The 14,513-nt window shown below is 39.8% G+C and overlaps 1 protein-coding gene across 1 annotated transcript in view; it reads right to left on the minus strand.

Annotated features, from left to right (window-relative positions):
• Positions 1-4,237: 4,237 nt before the first annotated feature.
• Positions 4,238-14,513, minus strand: part of nr3c2 (nuclear receptor subfamily 3, group C, member 2) — a 75,058-nt gene continuing 64,782 nt past the window's right edge. Inside the window, exons 8-9 of the mRNA XM_008302814.1 lie at positions 6,423-6,580; positions 4,238-5,691 (exon numbers count right to left, since the gene is read on the minus strand). Coding sequence (XP_008301036.1) covers positions 5,536-5,691; positions 6,423-6,580 — 314 coding nt within the window. The 3' untranslated portion in view covers positions 4,238-5,535. The remainder of the gene's footprint in view (positions 5,692-6,422; positions 6,581-14,513) is intronic.

Below are 14,513 nucleotides of genomic sequence, written 5' to 3' on the forward strand. Positions count from 1 at the left end.
TTCTCCTTTGTTCTCCTCATCTCCTCTCTTTGTGACTGTTGTACCTGCTGCTGCTCCACATCATTTCTGTTTTCCCATGCTAACACTTGTGTTTTTTGGCTCATTATCCTCCCCAGCCACCAAATGCAGCTGTTTCAAAATTCATCCAGATCAAACAGCCCATTTTTTTTTAGGGCACCTGTCCTCGCTTCAGTCTCCTGGTATAAATATCATCACACACACACACCTAACATACATATACAAACAGAACACATGACATCAAATGATCAATTTAACGGTTTTATTAGAATCTTGCAATAGTTTTGCAAACACAAGTATGGCAATATCTGCATCAAGATATACAGTATTAACTGGTTTCAAAGATGTTTTATTGGTTCATGGTGAGGGATGTCTACTGTATGTTTGCTGGATAGTTTGCTGAGAAATATTGTACAAAGCATCTGAGTAAAAAGTCATTTTTTGGAATTGGAAAAAAAAAAAAGCATTTGTATATATTAATAAGAAATGCACTGCCATGGCTGTGGAGATATGGCTTAGTCTCTCTGCACCCGATTCATTACTGTGAACAGGAAAATGGCAATGACGTGACTCCACATACAGTGACGCAATAGTGTACTGTGAAACAGCAGTTGGAAAATTCTGAGTCATCCACGCCGAAAAAGAGAGTAAATTTAGAAGCAGACAGCTCTGAAGATAACGTCGCTCCCTCGAGTATGGGAAAGGTTGTATTTTCTAGTTTGCAGTAGGTGTTGATTGATGACCATTAAATAAACAGTACGTTAATCTAGGTTCTCTGAAGGATTTGTTCGGCACTTTGGGAAATATTTGCTTTTTGCAGAGAGTCAGGTGAGAAGTTCAATACCATTTTCAGATCTGTCCCCCCGAAAAGAGAACTCCACCGATTTACAATGTCATTTTTCTGACTTTGGCGTTACCCACGATGAACTCGGCCACTTATTGTTCCAACTCCATCTATCTGCAGTCGCCTGGTACTGCACGTCACCTGAACCGCATTATACCAACATCACTTTTACATTTTGAGGTGAAGACATGTTCTTAAGGTTATGCTTACACTGTTAATGTTATGAATAGGTTATGTTAACTTTATGATAAGGTTAGGCTTAAGTCAGGCTTAGAATAAGGGGGTGCGTTGGATAGTCTGAGGCTGCAGATAAACCCTTCTTGATAGTGTTGTTAGAGTTTCAGTGGCTTTTGTAGCCTTGAGCCACGACCTTTAAGTCGAGGTTCAGAGTGGGGCTGCAGATGTCTGGTGACCTCACTTCTGTCCAGCTCTGCACCACAGACCCTTTTCATTTTCAAACGTCTTGGCCTTGAGCCTCAACTGACATTGTGTCAAGTGAAAGTTCTCTCCTTTCACCATGTCGGTGTGACAGTTCTCGTCTCCCTGCAAGCAAATGTTCCGATAAAACAGTTCAACCCGTCATTATTTTTATGGAACACCATTGCTGCATCCTTGGCTTGACTCCGCCCAACACGATTGGTTTTAAGGAAATAAAAACCAAGCCAGAGTGTTTTCTTCCCACCTATAGCAGAATGATGCTGAGGTGCAGCCAGACCATGCAGGACTATATTTATCCTATAGACAGTGCAGTGGTATTGATCTTCTCATCCAGCTCTCAGCAAGAAAACAGTATATTTCCCAAAATGTGAAACTGCCTTCAGGTAGCCAAAAAAAACAAAACATGTAACCACCAGTCAGAGCTTATATTTCTCGAGGGCTGAAGGGTCTTAAAGGGCCTTGATAACATCACCGATAACATCATTCACCATTATCAAGAATCTGCTACCACCTGTACCAACAATCCTAACGTTTTTTTGTTTGTTTGTTTTTTACATTTCCATTCTTTGGGTCAAATAATTGATTTTGTAGCTGGACCTTGCTTTGGCAGTTAGTGCAAGATGTCCAACAACTGATGAACAGTCACATTTTGAATTGGCCAGATGTCAGGTACACTACAATCTCCATCTGTCCATTCTTTCATTCTGTGTGTGCACAAAGTTTTCAATCTAAAAAGTCAAGAACTTTCTTTCACGTATCCCAGGTTCAATAGTTTGTGACTTCTTGATTTTATTGTAGTGCTCATCAACAATACCGCCATGGGTTAGGAAATCATTTTTAACAGCAACGAGGATCCATCACTTAGTACATCTTGTTACAAAATAAGAAATACTTTTTGATTTTTTTTTTTTCTTTGAGCCATGTGAACAATGATGCAAAAAGTAAAAAAAAAAAAAAAAAGAAAGGAAAAAAAAAAAAGATGCAAAATCAAATAACTTTACTTAATAAGAACATAAGAAATGTACTCTCTCTAACATTCAGGTAGTAAGTTCCATAAGTCTCTCACAATGTATGATACATTCATTTCTCTATTTGGCCCTCTCTGGTGCCAACCCTTACTGTAAATTCTTCTCTGTGATCCAACACACAGAACATGGCGAGTGGGAAACACATATTTTTTTTTTTTCCAATATTCCAACAAGATGGTTAAAGTAGAAATGTTTTATACTATACTCAACATAAGGACTTGCTGTATTATTTACAATATATACTGTAAAATTGTAAATCAGGTGAGATAAAAAGGCACAAGTTTCCCTTTTTTTAAATACAATGTAAACATCTCATCAAAAAGCATGCAATAACATTTCATTTTACAAAAAGGATATCATTTTTAGACAAAGTACTTAAATATTGTTTTCCAGCAAAATATAATTCTCTCAAAAATACTTTCCCATTCATCCTATGAACCTTTAGACAGTTTTTTTTTTTTTTTAATTCCTTAAAAAGGACAAAAAAAGGGGCAAAATAAAGAAACAGTGAGAGATTAGCGTAAGGGCAAACAAAGACGGATTGTAAAATGAGGCCTTTCTGATCAGGTACTGTACAAAAATTATTGCGGTTGGGAGCGATAATAATAAATCAAATCAATTGCATTGAGCCGCTAAACATTAAGGTCTTTAAAAGCCATCCAATGAGTGAACCAGGTCCGCGCAGCAACCTCAAATTTTTGTCCCAGAATTACTGAAGAAAATCTAATTTTGGAATGAGAAACAGTTGAAACCCAAATCCCACAACAAATATAGACTACTGCTCCTTAAGCAAAAATTGAATGTACACAATCCCCCCTCTCTTTTTTTTCAGACCCCCTTCAAGCCGCCTTATAATTTCCGCACAGTCTTGAACGACAGTTGTGATCCTGACACCTCCATCTCTTTGTATGCTAATCTTCAAACAATTACCACCACAGAAGAGACCTCATAGTGTAGCACAGCGCCGTCATTACGAGGGCCGAGGCCACAAATACAGTACACAACCACCCCGCTGTGCTAATGATGTCATGTCTAACGTTAGTCTGGGTGACCATGCAGAAAGTCTTTTACCGCATTATCACAGTTGCTTATCGAAACAGACAATTCCTGCTAGCTGCACTAATGCCTCATTTCACATTGTATCTCCTCTGTGCAAATCTAAATGTGGAAATAGGATATGGCTAATCCTATAACATAAATGCATAATACCCACGCTGAAAGAGCAGATCATCTATGCACATGCTTGCCAGGAAAAAAAAAAAAAAAAATAGCACACACACACACAAACTTAAGCCATACTCACTCCATACACACATGTAAATACACACTTACAGGGCACAAAAAAAAGAAAAACAATAATAATCACACCCCCCACTCACACAGTTTTTCTTCCCCAGCGACTCTGTCGCTTTTCAGTAGCATCATAGTAGTGTTCCACGACCACCAAGAAACCAGTGGGGTGTGAGACAAGTTAATGGTCCAGATGACTGGGCGTGCCATACTTAAAATAGTAGTACTTGGCCCAAAGATAAGAAAAAAGAGAAAACTAAATTAGGAAAGGTAATCATACCAACGCAATAGTCTGTTCTTCATCAAGCATTCATCAACATGTACCTCAAAACATCTTCTGTACAACAGCTGAATAGAATGTGTTTAAGAAGTTGTTAATACCTCTACACATTTGCCTGGTTTTGATACATTAGCTGTTTGCTGTAAGCACTGCAGAGTAACGCTCCATTTTGGATAATATCAACTTTACAGAGTATGCGTGTTTAAACTTGGTGTCCATATAGTGTACTGTATGGACCGTCTACGAGTTACTGTACATGTTATGTTTTGCCTGGCTTTGTAGAAATGAAGCACCTTAATGTAAAATGACTGGCTTGTCAAAAACTAAACCTTTGCAACACACTTTTATAAAATGCTTTTTATTATTTCTGGGAAGAGTAGATAAGTGTTGGTTCACAAAGGGCTGGTTTTGCTTCATTGTGAGTAAAAACAGACATTTGGACAGCTGCTCTGGAGATAACACAAATGACAGCAATTACTATGGATGCACCTCTGTCAAATCCATTACCAGCGGACTCTACTGAAATTGTTTCCGTAAATGCATTATGTTTTCCATCCTGCAGCACTCCTGACCATTTTTGCACAAAGGTAAAATCTCTCATCAATATTGTCTTAATTCTACACCACAGTGCCTCTAAAATAGTGACTTTATGACATGGGAGCTTCACGCGCAAGCTTTCTTTACACAAGAGAGACATTTTTTATTTCAAAACAGCTTTAGCTTTGGACTTTTGCATATTAGTTTTGATTGTTTTACTACACATTTTGAAACTTTAAAAAACTCAGTATGTGAATGTCAATGATGGCTGTTATGATACCAATCGAGATTCAAACTTGGACTTGTTAGATTTCATGTAATTATTCAGCTTATGATGACGCTTGTATAGCCCTTGGAATATATTCAAATAGACCTTTCGCCATACAGTCTAGAATTTCTGTGCCTCCTCATAATGTCCTTTGCCCTGTAGTCTTGTTGCTACACTGCAAAGCAAATCTAAGTATTGGCATAATTTTTCATAGTGCTATTATTTGTGAAAGACTGCATAAGCCAGAGTTAATATTTGCAAAACCTTTTTTCTCTAGATTTGTAAGGGAATCTCATTTTAGTGCATGTGGAGTGCATCTGTGCGATTGTGTGAAGGCATGTGGACAGTAGGTGTGTGTCAATTTCCCCTCTACATGTGTGTGTGTGTATGTGTGTGTAGTGAACGTATCTAGCGCATCCTAAGAAATGTATGGCTTTATCTCCATAGAAAATACTGTTATCGTCTTTGGGGCAGGGGGACATGGGGGTACTTCGGGATGCTTTGTCACATTTGTCACAAGTCCTTCTCGGCGTGTCGTGCTCGGCTTCTCAAACTATTCACAGCTCTGAATCGCTCGTGGTGACTGCAGGGTCAAATCCTTCTTCTTCTCTCTCTCTCTCTTTTTTTTTGTGTTTTTGTTGTTGTTTGTTTTTTGCGTCTGTCACCGCATCACTTAACTTTCCAAATCCAAGACGAGGACGCTGGCATACTAGGCGACAGGGTGCAGGCCGACGGGCCAGGCCTTCCTCGCGCATTTTTCCTCTTCCCTGAACTTCTTTCTCCTCCTTTTTTCCAGTTCTTAATGCCGCTTCTGTCCCAGCTGTGTAGCGAGTCACTTCTTGTGGAAGTAGATTGTGTGAGTGAGGCCCGACTCCACCTTTGGTATCTGGTCACTGATGATCTCCACCAACATTTCGGGGAACTCCACCTTCAGGGCCTGGGACTCACGAAAGGTGTAGAAACAGAAGTCCAACAAGTTCCCCACCAGCTAGACATCACAAGCACAGAAATTAGTGAGAAACAGTCTTTAATTGTAGTTTTTACATAAAATGTTATATAAAAAGTTTTGGGTTTTTTCCTCTAAGCATGCAAAGTAAATGACTGTATAATCATTCATGCATCTTCTCAGCAGATTTAAACCCCTTTTCAGTTCTAGTCAGCTCACCACTTGGGGGCACCACTGATTTTTTTCTGGACAGCCCTCCTTTAAAAAAGGTCATCCGCTCAGCACTAACCCCATTCACTCAGTCATTAGGGTTATTGAATTCTGTCCATTTGTCTCTATGACCTCTCGCTTGCCGGCTCTCACCTCTTGAGGCTTTGCCTACAGTACTTCTACCATGCACTGGTTACCCATGTGTAAAAAAATAACAGTGATTTAGCACATTTGCCACGTTGACCACTGTGTACTGTGATCCAATAAACTGCAAGCTGGTATTGATCCCCTTCTGTTCCATTCACCAATACAGCCTGGTCTCCGCCTCTTCCAAAATAACCTCTCCCTCAGGGAGAAAGTGGGATGCAATAATCCTTATTCCAAGCCACAGCCCCATTGAACCGCTAAGTAAACGCATTATCCAAATCCACTATGTTGCCATTTTACTCAAAACATTCCCAGTGATATTAGAGCACCGAAGTGCCATTGGACACCTCGCTCTGAGTGTGAAGGCATGCCAGGGGAAGCCTGTGCTGTGCGGCAGACAGGGCAAGGGTACTTACATCATGCATGGCATCCAGCAGCTTGGTGAGCTGGAAGAAGCGCTGCCAGGTTTGGCCAGAGTTGTTGGTTGCTTTTCCCACTGAGCGCCGGAGCTCCTTAATGTAATTAACCCTCATCTCCTCGAACGCCGCCTGGTTCTTCAGACCCTCTTTGGGAACTGGGAAACAGACAAATCCTTCTGTCATCGACTGGATTCAATAAAACTGCTTTAAATGTCACTAATCCAATGCTGGCAAAAAGAAAGTATTTCAAGTAATATGAAACTTGAATGGATACAGGGCAGATTTATTATAAATGTAATAAACCTGTTGGTTGCTGACATGATCGGTGTAGATTTATATTAAGTAGCAAAGTTCCATTTGTTGTAAATAAGGAGCATTTTCTCCAACTGTGTCTTTATCACAAGGACGAAACTTGGGCTGCTGCACATTTTCAAATCTCTTGACATTCATCTTCAAGAATGTTGTCACACAAACATTCAAGTGGCTGTGGAGTCGGGTTGTGTTAGAAAATATGAATTTGTCAAGCATCAGATATGTGGACTTGCTGTTAAGAGCACACTAGTTCTCGTATTATATTAAACCACTGTGGGCAATGTTGTAAACGAATGAGCAAGGATATTTGAAAATATTTGAACATTATATATTGCCAAAAAATAATAATAATAATCACAATTATTTTGATCAGTGTTGAGACCTTGTTGTTTTAATCACAATTATTTATAGATTTTAGGGACACAATATTTTGGTTGCACCTTCACATTTAAACAGAGAACAGCTTTCACTCTCATGTTGTGCAATATTTCTGCTCCAATACTATTTTTTGCATCAAAATAAGACTGGTCTTTATTCACAGTGCATCTCCTCTAGGCATAATACAGATACAATTGGACCAAAACTTTTTCCTCAAAATTAAATCAACAAAGCTGCTTTATGTGTGATAGAGTGCAACACGGTGATGCACTGCAGCCTCTCTGGTGTGGATGTCTGAGGTGATGCTGGACATTAACAGAGGTTCAGTGAGGTGAAGTTATTCTTCTTGGCATCATTGTGTTTATCGTACTGCAGTTTGTGGTCTTTTTTTCCAGGGGGTTGATCAGTTTTCAGTGCAGAAACGAGCTGCTTAAAGGTGAAATCTGCAATTCTGGACAAGGATTGTGGATGTTTAGCTACTTAGCATATATACACATGTGCCAGGTTTACTGTCCCACTCCCTCTCACTGTCTCACGTCTCCCCTCCCTCATCCCATGTACTGGTGCAGACAGATGTTTTTTTTTCAGCGTACACAGCATGAACAGCTAGCAGACTGTGAAGAGATATTCACTGAATTTGACCAAAAAAAAAACAAAAAAAAAAAGCATATTGGATTAGAATCACATACTCTGCTTTTTAACATCACTTGCCCTAAATCCAAAATACTTCCAAACAACAAATGATGATCTGTTTTGAGGGTCTAGCTCTTCACCTTCTGTTCCAGACATTTGATTTTCATTTTGGTGAGTACTACTCTTCCACTCTGGACTGCAGCCACAACAGTCAGAATTCTCTTTTTTGCACAAGGTGCCGCTGCAGGGGTTCGTGCACGGCGGCGTTGCGGCTCCCCGACAGTGAAGCCTGAACACCTCCATCGAACCCCTGCTGGCCGATCGTGGCCGTTTAATCATGGGAAGCCCAAATCGTGATTGAGATTAAGAGTGAAATAATATGCAGCCTAGACTATTTCATGACAATACTTTGGATTGTTGGGTTTGAATTTGTAAGGTCCATACCGTACCATGAGATGGGACACGTTAACTGCGCTATACAAATAGAATTGACTTGACAACACTGAGGTTTAATTTTAGTTTTGTATCAATATAATAAGTACTGAAAGTGCAAAAACAGACATCTCTCATCTGGTGTTTATTATTTAACTATTTTTAAAAAAAAGTAAAAGTACTGTATGGTAATAAAACTCAACACCACAACATAAATAAAATATGTTGTCATAGCGTGGGCAGTAATTCATTTTGCTCTTCTAGTTGGCTGTATATTTTAGATATTATCATGAGGTACTGCAGTGTCTCCTTTATTTTGCAATGCATTTAAAAAAAGACATTTAATTTACCAGTTATATATCCAACTTAGACAACAAATAATAAGCAGCCATAATGTAGATGTCACTCTTTTAGTTTCTGTCAGAGGTTTATGATCATTTTTTCTTCCTCTCGAAAAAGACATCTCAGTGAGGATAACTGATCGAATAAAGGTTTAAAAACCTAATTAAGCAGCCAGCCAACAATTCATTCCCAGCTGCTCGAGATGCCATGAAAGTATCACCCAGGGACTTTATTTTTTTGTCAACTATAGATTGTTCAAAAGCACAATTTGTTATCAATAACACAGAGCAACTATTATGCATTTTATAAATTGGTTGGCAAATGTACATCAAGCGTGATTTGTAGTTAATGTGAGAAGTCATGCACAAACACCAGCATGTTCCTTTAATCCAGAAATGTGTAGCTGTGTAAAGCTTAATTAGAGGTGCTCAGTGAATTATGCTCCCGACTCCCACACAGTAGCCTTTTTTTGGACATTTTTCCTATGTTGACGACCTAAGCCTATTTAGCAACTCATTACAACCACTTTCACCATTTCAAGTGGTAATTAGTTTTCATGTGCAGCCACTGATTCATGAAAGACGACTGGTATAGTGAAAGGCATTGATTAAAAGTTATCTCGGCAACAGTGGCAGCAAAAGAAGAAGAAGAAAAAAAAAAAAAAAGGCGAGGAGACAACAGTGCTTATGTGAATTCAAGGGCTTAATAATTTTGTCAACCAAACCTCATTTATCATGCAGTTCGCTCGGTGACCAGAGGTATTAAAATAGCTACAACATTCATTCATGTTATAATCATCTGGATTGTGGCATCAGTGCACTCAAGTTAAAAGGCAGTGTAATGGAAATTTAGACAAATGTGAAGATTATGATGCAGAAACTACACCATGAGGATGCATCAAAAAAAAACGTCTACAGTGTCTGTTTTCTCTCAGTCTTTCTCTCTCTCCCTGTGCACGAGAACAAAGTCACATATATGGACGTCTGCCAGACCTCTTAAATGACATTCAGCTGCTGGCTACCAGATTAAGAAACACGTCGCCTCTCAAAGAGCCTACATCAAATCAGTGCGAGGAAACGCCTTCAGCTGTCCTTTAGCCAAAACTAGAAAATGATGATATATGCTGACAGAAAATGTGAGTTTGTCAACTGTTTTGCTGGGTGTCTATGCTAAAGTAGCTGTTTTCAATACCTGTACTTTGATTTGTCAGGTATTAACAGACACATCTTTCTGTTTTTTAAAATATATGAAAAAGCTGTAACAAATGTTTTATTCTTATTATTTCATATTTAGTGATTAATCTCTTAGTTTCATGATTTAATTAGTCAAATCACTGAGTAGCACTGTACAATATCAAAAAAATTGGCAATTAAGCACGTCCCTTATTAGGTTTGCTATCAGATATAAAGAAGAGATCCTAGCATTTATGAAGCTGGAACCAGATTATTCTGAATATTATTATCATTATTTTTAACTGACTGTAACCATTAATTGATTGTTATTAATTGCTGCACATTAATTTTCCGTTGGTCCACTAATCAGTCGTTGTTGCAGGTCAAATTTACATCCGTTTTCTATTATTTTTTCCAGAAAATATACAATATCACAATACACTGTATATTGCGATATTAAAGTACTACAAGAGAGGAGATTGATAAAAAAAGATTGAATCACAGTGATGTACAGTAGTCTGGGCCTCCTTTGCACAACAGCTACTAGTCATCCACTGTTTCATCAGAGAAGTCAGATAAGCTCTAAATCACATGTGACAGATTGTGTGTAGAGAACTAGTGAACTGACCAAAGCCACAGTCAACAGATGTGTCTGCATCCACAGAAGACTCTGACATGGTTAAACGTGTCGACGAGAGGCAGCAGCATTTGTGTCTCATAAATTTCTGGGTTTCTGACACCTTTCAACATATGAATTGGCATTCTGAGCATAAATGGTTTGAGTGACCTACCCTCACAAGTTAAATCAGGTTATCATCTTCAGTAGTTTTGAATGCCTCAGATAAACCTACAGTAAACCACTTGTAGGAATGATAGCAAAACCCGGCAACTGACAGGACCTGTTTGAATTCTGCAGAGTGAATAGCCATAGGCGAAAGCCTGCTTCTTGTCAGTTAGGATTGCAGGTTTTGGAGAACGGATCATTGTAGGTCAATAACTCTGAGAATGTGTGTTTGTGTGTGTTTGGCTGCCTCCCTCCAGTGCTCTCTTTCAGACTCTTTCTATGTAATTCTTTTCATCATACTTTGATGCACAAACACCTGCAGGCATAACATACGTGAAGTTGAAGGAAGCAGATATGAAAACAGATTGTACCCTGGTGCAGAGGCTGTGTGCTTCTGTGCTGTATTTCATGGCTGACATGATGAGAATGTGCTAAAACCCAGGGCCACATTTGGACCTTTTGTTTTTCTCCCACTGACCCACATACGCCCTGATTAGAAACTGACCTGGCATTCAGGGGCGTTACCAGGACTGGCCCCAAAATAGGGCATTTATACCAGCATAATTGGTGTCAAATTGATTTTCGCTGCAGGTATAGAGCCTGTTCAACTAGGCCATATTTCTTATTAGGCGAGCAGCTCCATTATTGTGCATGCAACACACCCAGGAAAGCTCTTTTCCTAATGCATGGAAGATAAAGAAGCACATAATGTATCTCAGACAGCTAGGAGTTACCGTTAGCATGCGTGTTGTTCTAGGACGTGCAGCCTCCTGCTCTCAGTTGCTAGTACATACCTAACTGACAGGGTGGCTCTGGGCTTTGATTTAATACCTGATACTATTTATTAGAGAAGTTTACAAGTAGCCCTAATCAACGCCACAATAACCGGCCGGTAAAAGTCCAGGGTGTTGTCTAACAGGAAATGTTCATTCAAACATCACGCAAACAGACTAATGACTGGTTAGAACGACAATTATCACTCTATTTTTAGCAGCGAGCAGTTAAGTAGTAAAATGTGTGACATGAAAAGCTCTCCATCCGCTCCGTAAACACACTGCACACTTGTCCCATCTGGAATGTGGCAGCCATTTCGGGAAAAAAAAGCAAGTAGATGGTTTAGAAAACGGAGCGAATGAATGAGATAATCTAGCAATGCCATCTACATCTGCGTAGAGGTGAGGAGTGTAACTGGTTTGAGCAGGCCGCTGCTCCTGCACCAAATCCAAACAGGGTCATGAGACACCGCAGGCTCAGTGAAACCTTAGCCAAGGTCAGAGAGGAATAACAGCCCTTGTCTCTTTTCTCTTTATCCCCCCTTCCTGCTCTCCGTTTCACTCGTTCACCCTCTCTCTACGCGGTGCGTACACTTTTTCGAACCAGCCCAAAGGCACACACACACTCAGTGACTCTGTAGTACTTGCTCAGCTGACAAGTTCTGACACCTCCTCTGTAAACATTTCTACCACTACTCCTTCCACAAGGCCCGAGCATTATATCTGAATGACTGTAACTAAGAGAGCTTCCTACAGCGCCTCAGAAAAATCCTGCAACACGCGGCTTCTTTTTCGAAATTATTCACAAGCGCTTTGCCAAACCTCCATACAGAGCAGTCGCTCCATCATGTGGACTTTGGAATAGACATGAGAAATGAAGCACGGGATGATTATTTTCTTGCCACATCCCTCATATTTTACAGTTATATTTTGACTAAATCCAATAACCACAGCAGATTGAACTAACTGTGAAGCACCTTAAATTCTCTGTTTTGATTCTCCATCCCTGCTTCTTTCATCCACACCCTCTCTTTCAAAATTCCAGCCCGGGTTTCAAGGAAGTGGAGAAAAATAGCAGGTCTTGGAGCTCTGCCTGGTGCTTGACTGGCCTTTATTAAGTACAGCAGGGCTCTCTGGAAAACCTCCAGAGGACCAGTGAGGAGAGGAGAGGGAGGCCACAGCAACAGAAGGACCAGCTCTGCCACCCCACCACTCCCTTTGTCTTCTCTTTCTTTCTCCCTATAGCTGTGCACCTGTCTCTTTCTCACCAACACTAGCTCTCACTGTCAACTTTTGTCTGATTCCACTCTTTAAATCTAACGTTTCCCTCCTGGTTTCTTATTCTCTTTGTATAGTCTCGCTTCGTCTCTTCCAACATCCAATAGCTGAAGTCCAGCTGGAGCTCCCTTCCTTTCAGAGTTTGTATTGGGGAAATGCTTTCACATCGCCTCTTCCATATGCCACTGCACCATGCAGCCAAACCAACTTTATACCGTTGCTCCTGGAAATGTTGTATGTTTGACAAATTTTTTATGTACAAAGTGTGAGTGGCATTTTAATTATGTTGCTACTATAATCAGATAGTTTTTACTATTTTCTACACAGGTTATTTTTGGGAGATTAGTCCAATAGTTTCAAGCCTGGGGGTTGGGGTGGGGTATTCTGAGGGTCAATAATTTAAAAAGAACAATGTGGGAGAAGAGGGAAAAGCTTTCTTTGGCAATTTATAAAGCACCTTTCTATACAATTATCAGTGAATTTGATGCAAATTGTTGAAAGTAAATGTGAATTGGGCTTGTTTCTATGAGCTGCTCTGGTATACGTAGACAAAACAGAGTTGAAGACGCCCGAAACAAAACTAGAAACAAACAGATCTTCTGCATAAAAGTGAACACAAATCTTCAAGTTGTAATTATTCTTTAATGTCAGCTGGTATTAGCCAAGTTTCATATGGTTCTGAGGTGAAGATAATGAAACAAAACAGCTGATGTTTGCTGCGTCAAAACCTAATCGAAAAAGATGTTTCCATCAAACAACCAGTTTCAAATTCAAACTAAAGCGAGTGTAAAAAGTGCAAAATTGGGGATGTTTTTTGGGGAGTTTTGCATGTGCTTTGTTCTATTGCAATACTTCAGTAATACACAGAAACATAGAGATCTGAAAATGAGTACTGACTAGTAACCACTGTGGCCAAATAAATGTAGTAGAGAAAAAAGTGCAATATTTCTCCCTGAAATGCAGAAAAGCAGAACGCATGCAGCTACATAAAATGGAAATACTGACATTAAAATTTCTCTTTTACTTTAGTCATGAACTTAAATGATGACCGATGATGACTAACTTCATAGGAGCTGCACGTTATTATCAAAAAAATCTCCAGAATATAAGTGATGCAAAATACTTCCACCAACTTTCCTATTATAACTTATTAAGAAACAATGATGTCAACTAAACGCTTGCATCTGAGTGTAAGAACTGATTTACACTGAGGCTACATTTCAAAGAGTTTGAGGTTTGGCCAGTATGCAACCTCCTCCAAATCACTCTTACTCCACCTATCCACACCTCTTTAACTACGGAACATCTACGGATACACAAAACCCCACCGATGACGCACACATAAATAGAAGGCTGCAGCAGGTCTCGTGTCCCAGTGTAGCTTTAAGCGCTGCTGCGGTTACCTTTTTTCAGTAACTGCAAGTGTGGGTGTGGACGGTGAAGTTATGACACAGCTGCCATCACGGATTATTTAACTGTTACTATTGAACTGACAGCAGCAGCTCACACTGTGTTGAGGTGGTGGAAAAACCACTGCTTTCAGTTTCCAACTGAGCAACTTGGTCCAACACATCTTCTCTGTGAGGCTGCAGTGCCTGTGGGCGCACTTTGGCAGAGAGCGGCGTCACGGTGAGACCTCCTTTAGTGAGTGATAGAAATATTCTGTTTATCCACGGCAATTAAAAAAAATAAAATAAAATAAACCAGAGCAGAATAGCCTTCAGTCAGAGATTAGAAAAATGACACTGACTCACTTTCCTTTTGCATATACTGAATGTGGCGACATCAACAGGTGCGTGCAACATCAAGTCTATTTTCACACTTGTGATCAATGTTAACGGATTACTAAGAATGAGCTTAGAGCTTGATCTAACAGACTTTACAAAAGCATGATTGTGGGTGCCAGGCAGGCTGCTCCTGCCAACACCGTCTCAAAGGTGTGCAGTGGAACAGAACACAAGACATCTTATCAATACGTTTCCTA

The sequence above is a fragment of the Stegastes partitus genome, unplaced genomic scaffold (genome assembly GCF_000690725.1).
Source record: "Stegastes partitus isolate 25-593 unplaced genomic scaffold, Stegastes_partitus-1.0.2 Scaffold37, whole genome shotgun sequence".
Classification (NCBI taxonomy): Eukaryota; Metazoa; Chordata; class Actinopteri; family Pomacentridae; genus Stegastes; species Stegastes partitus.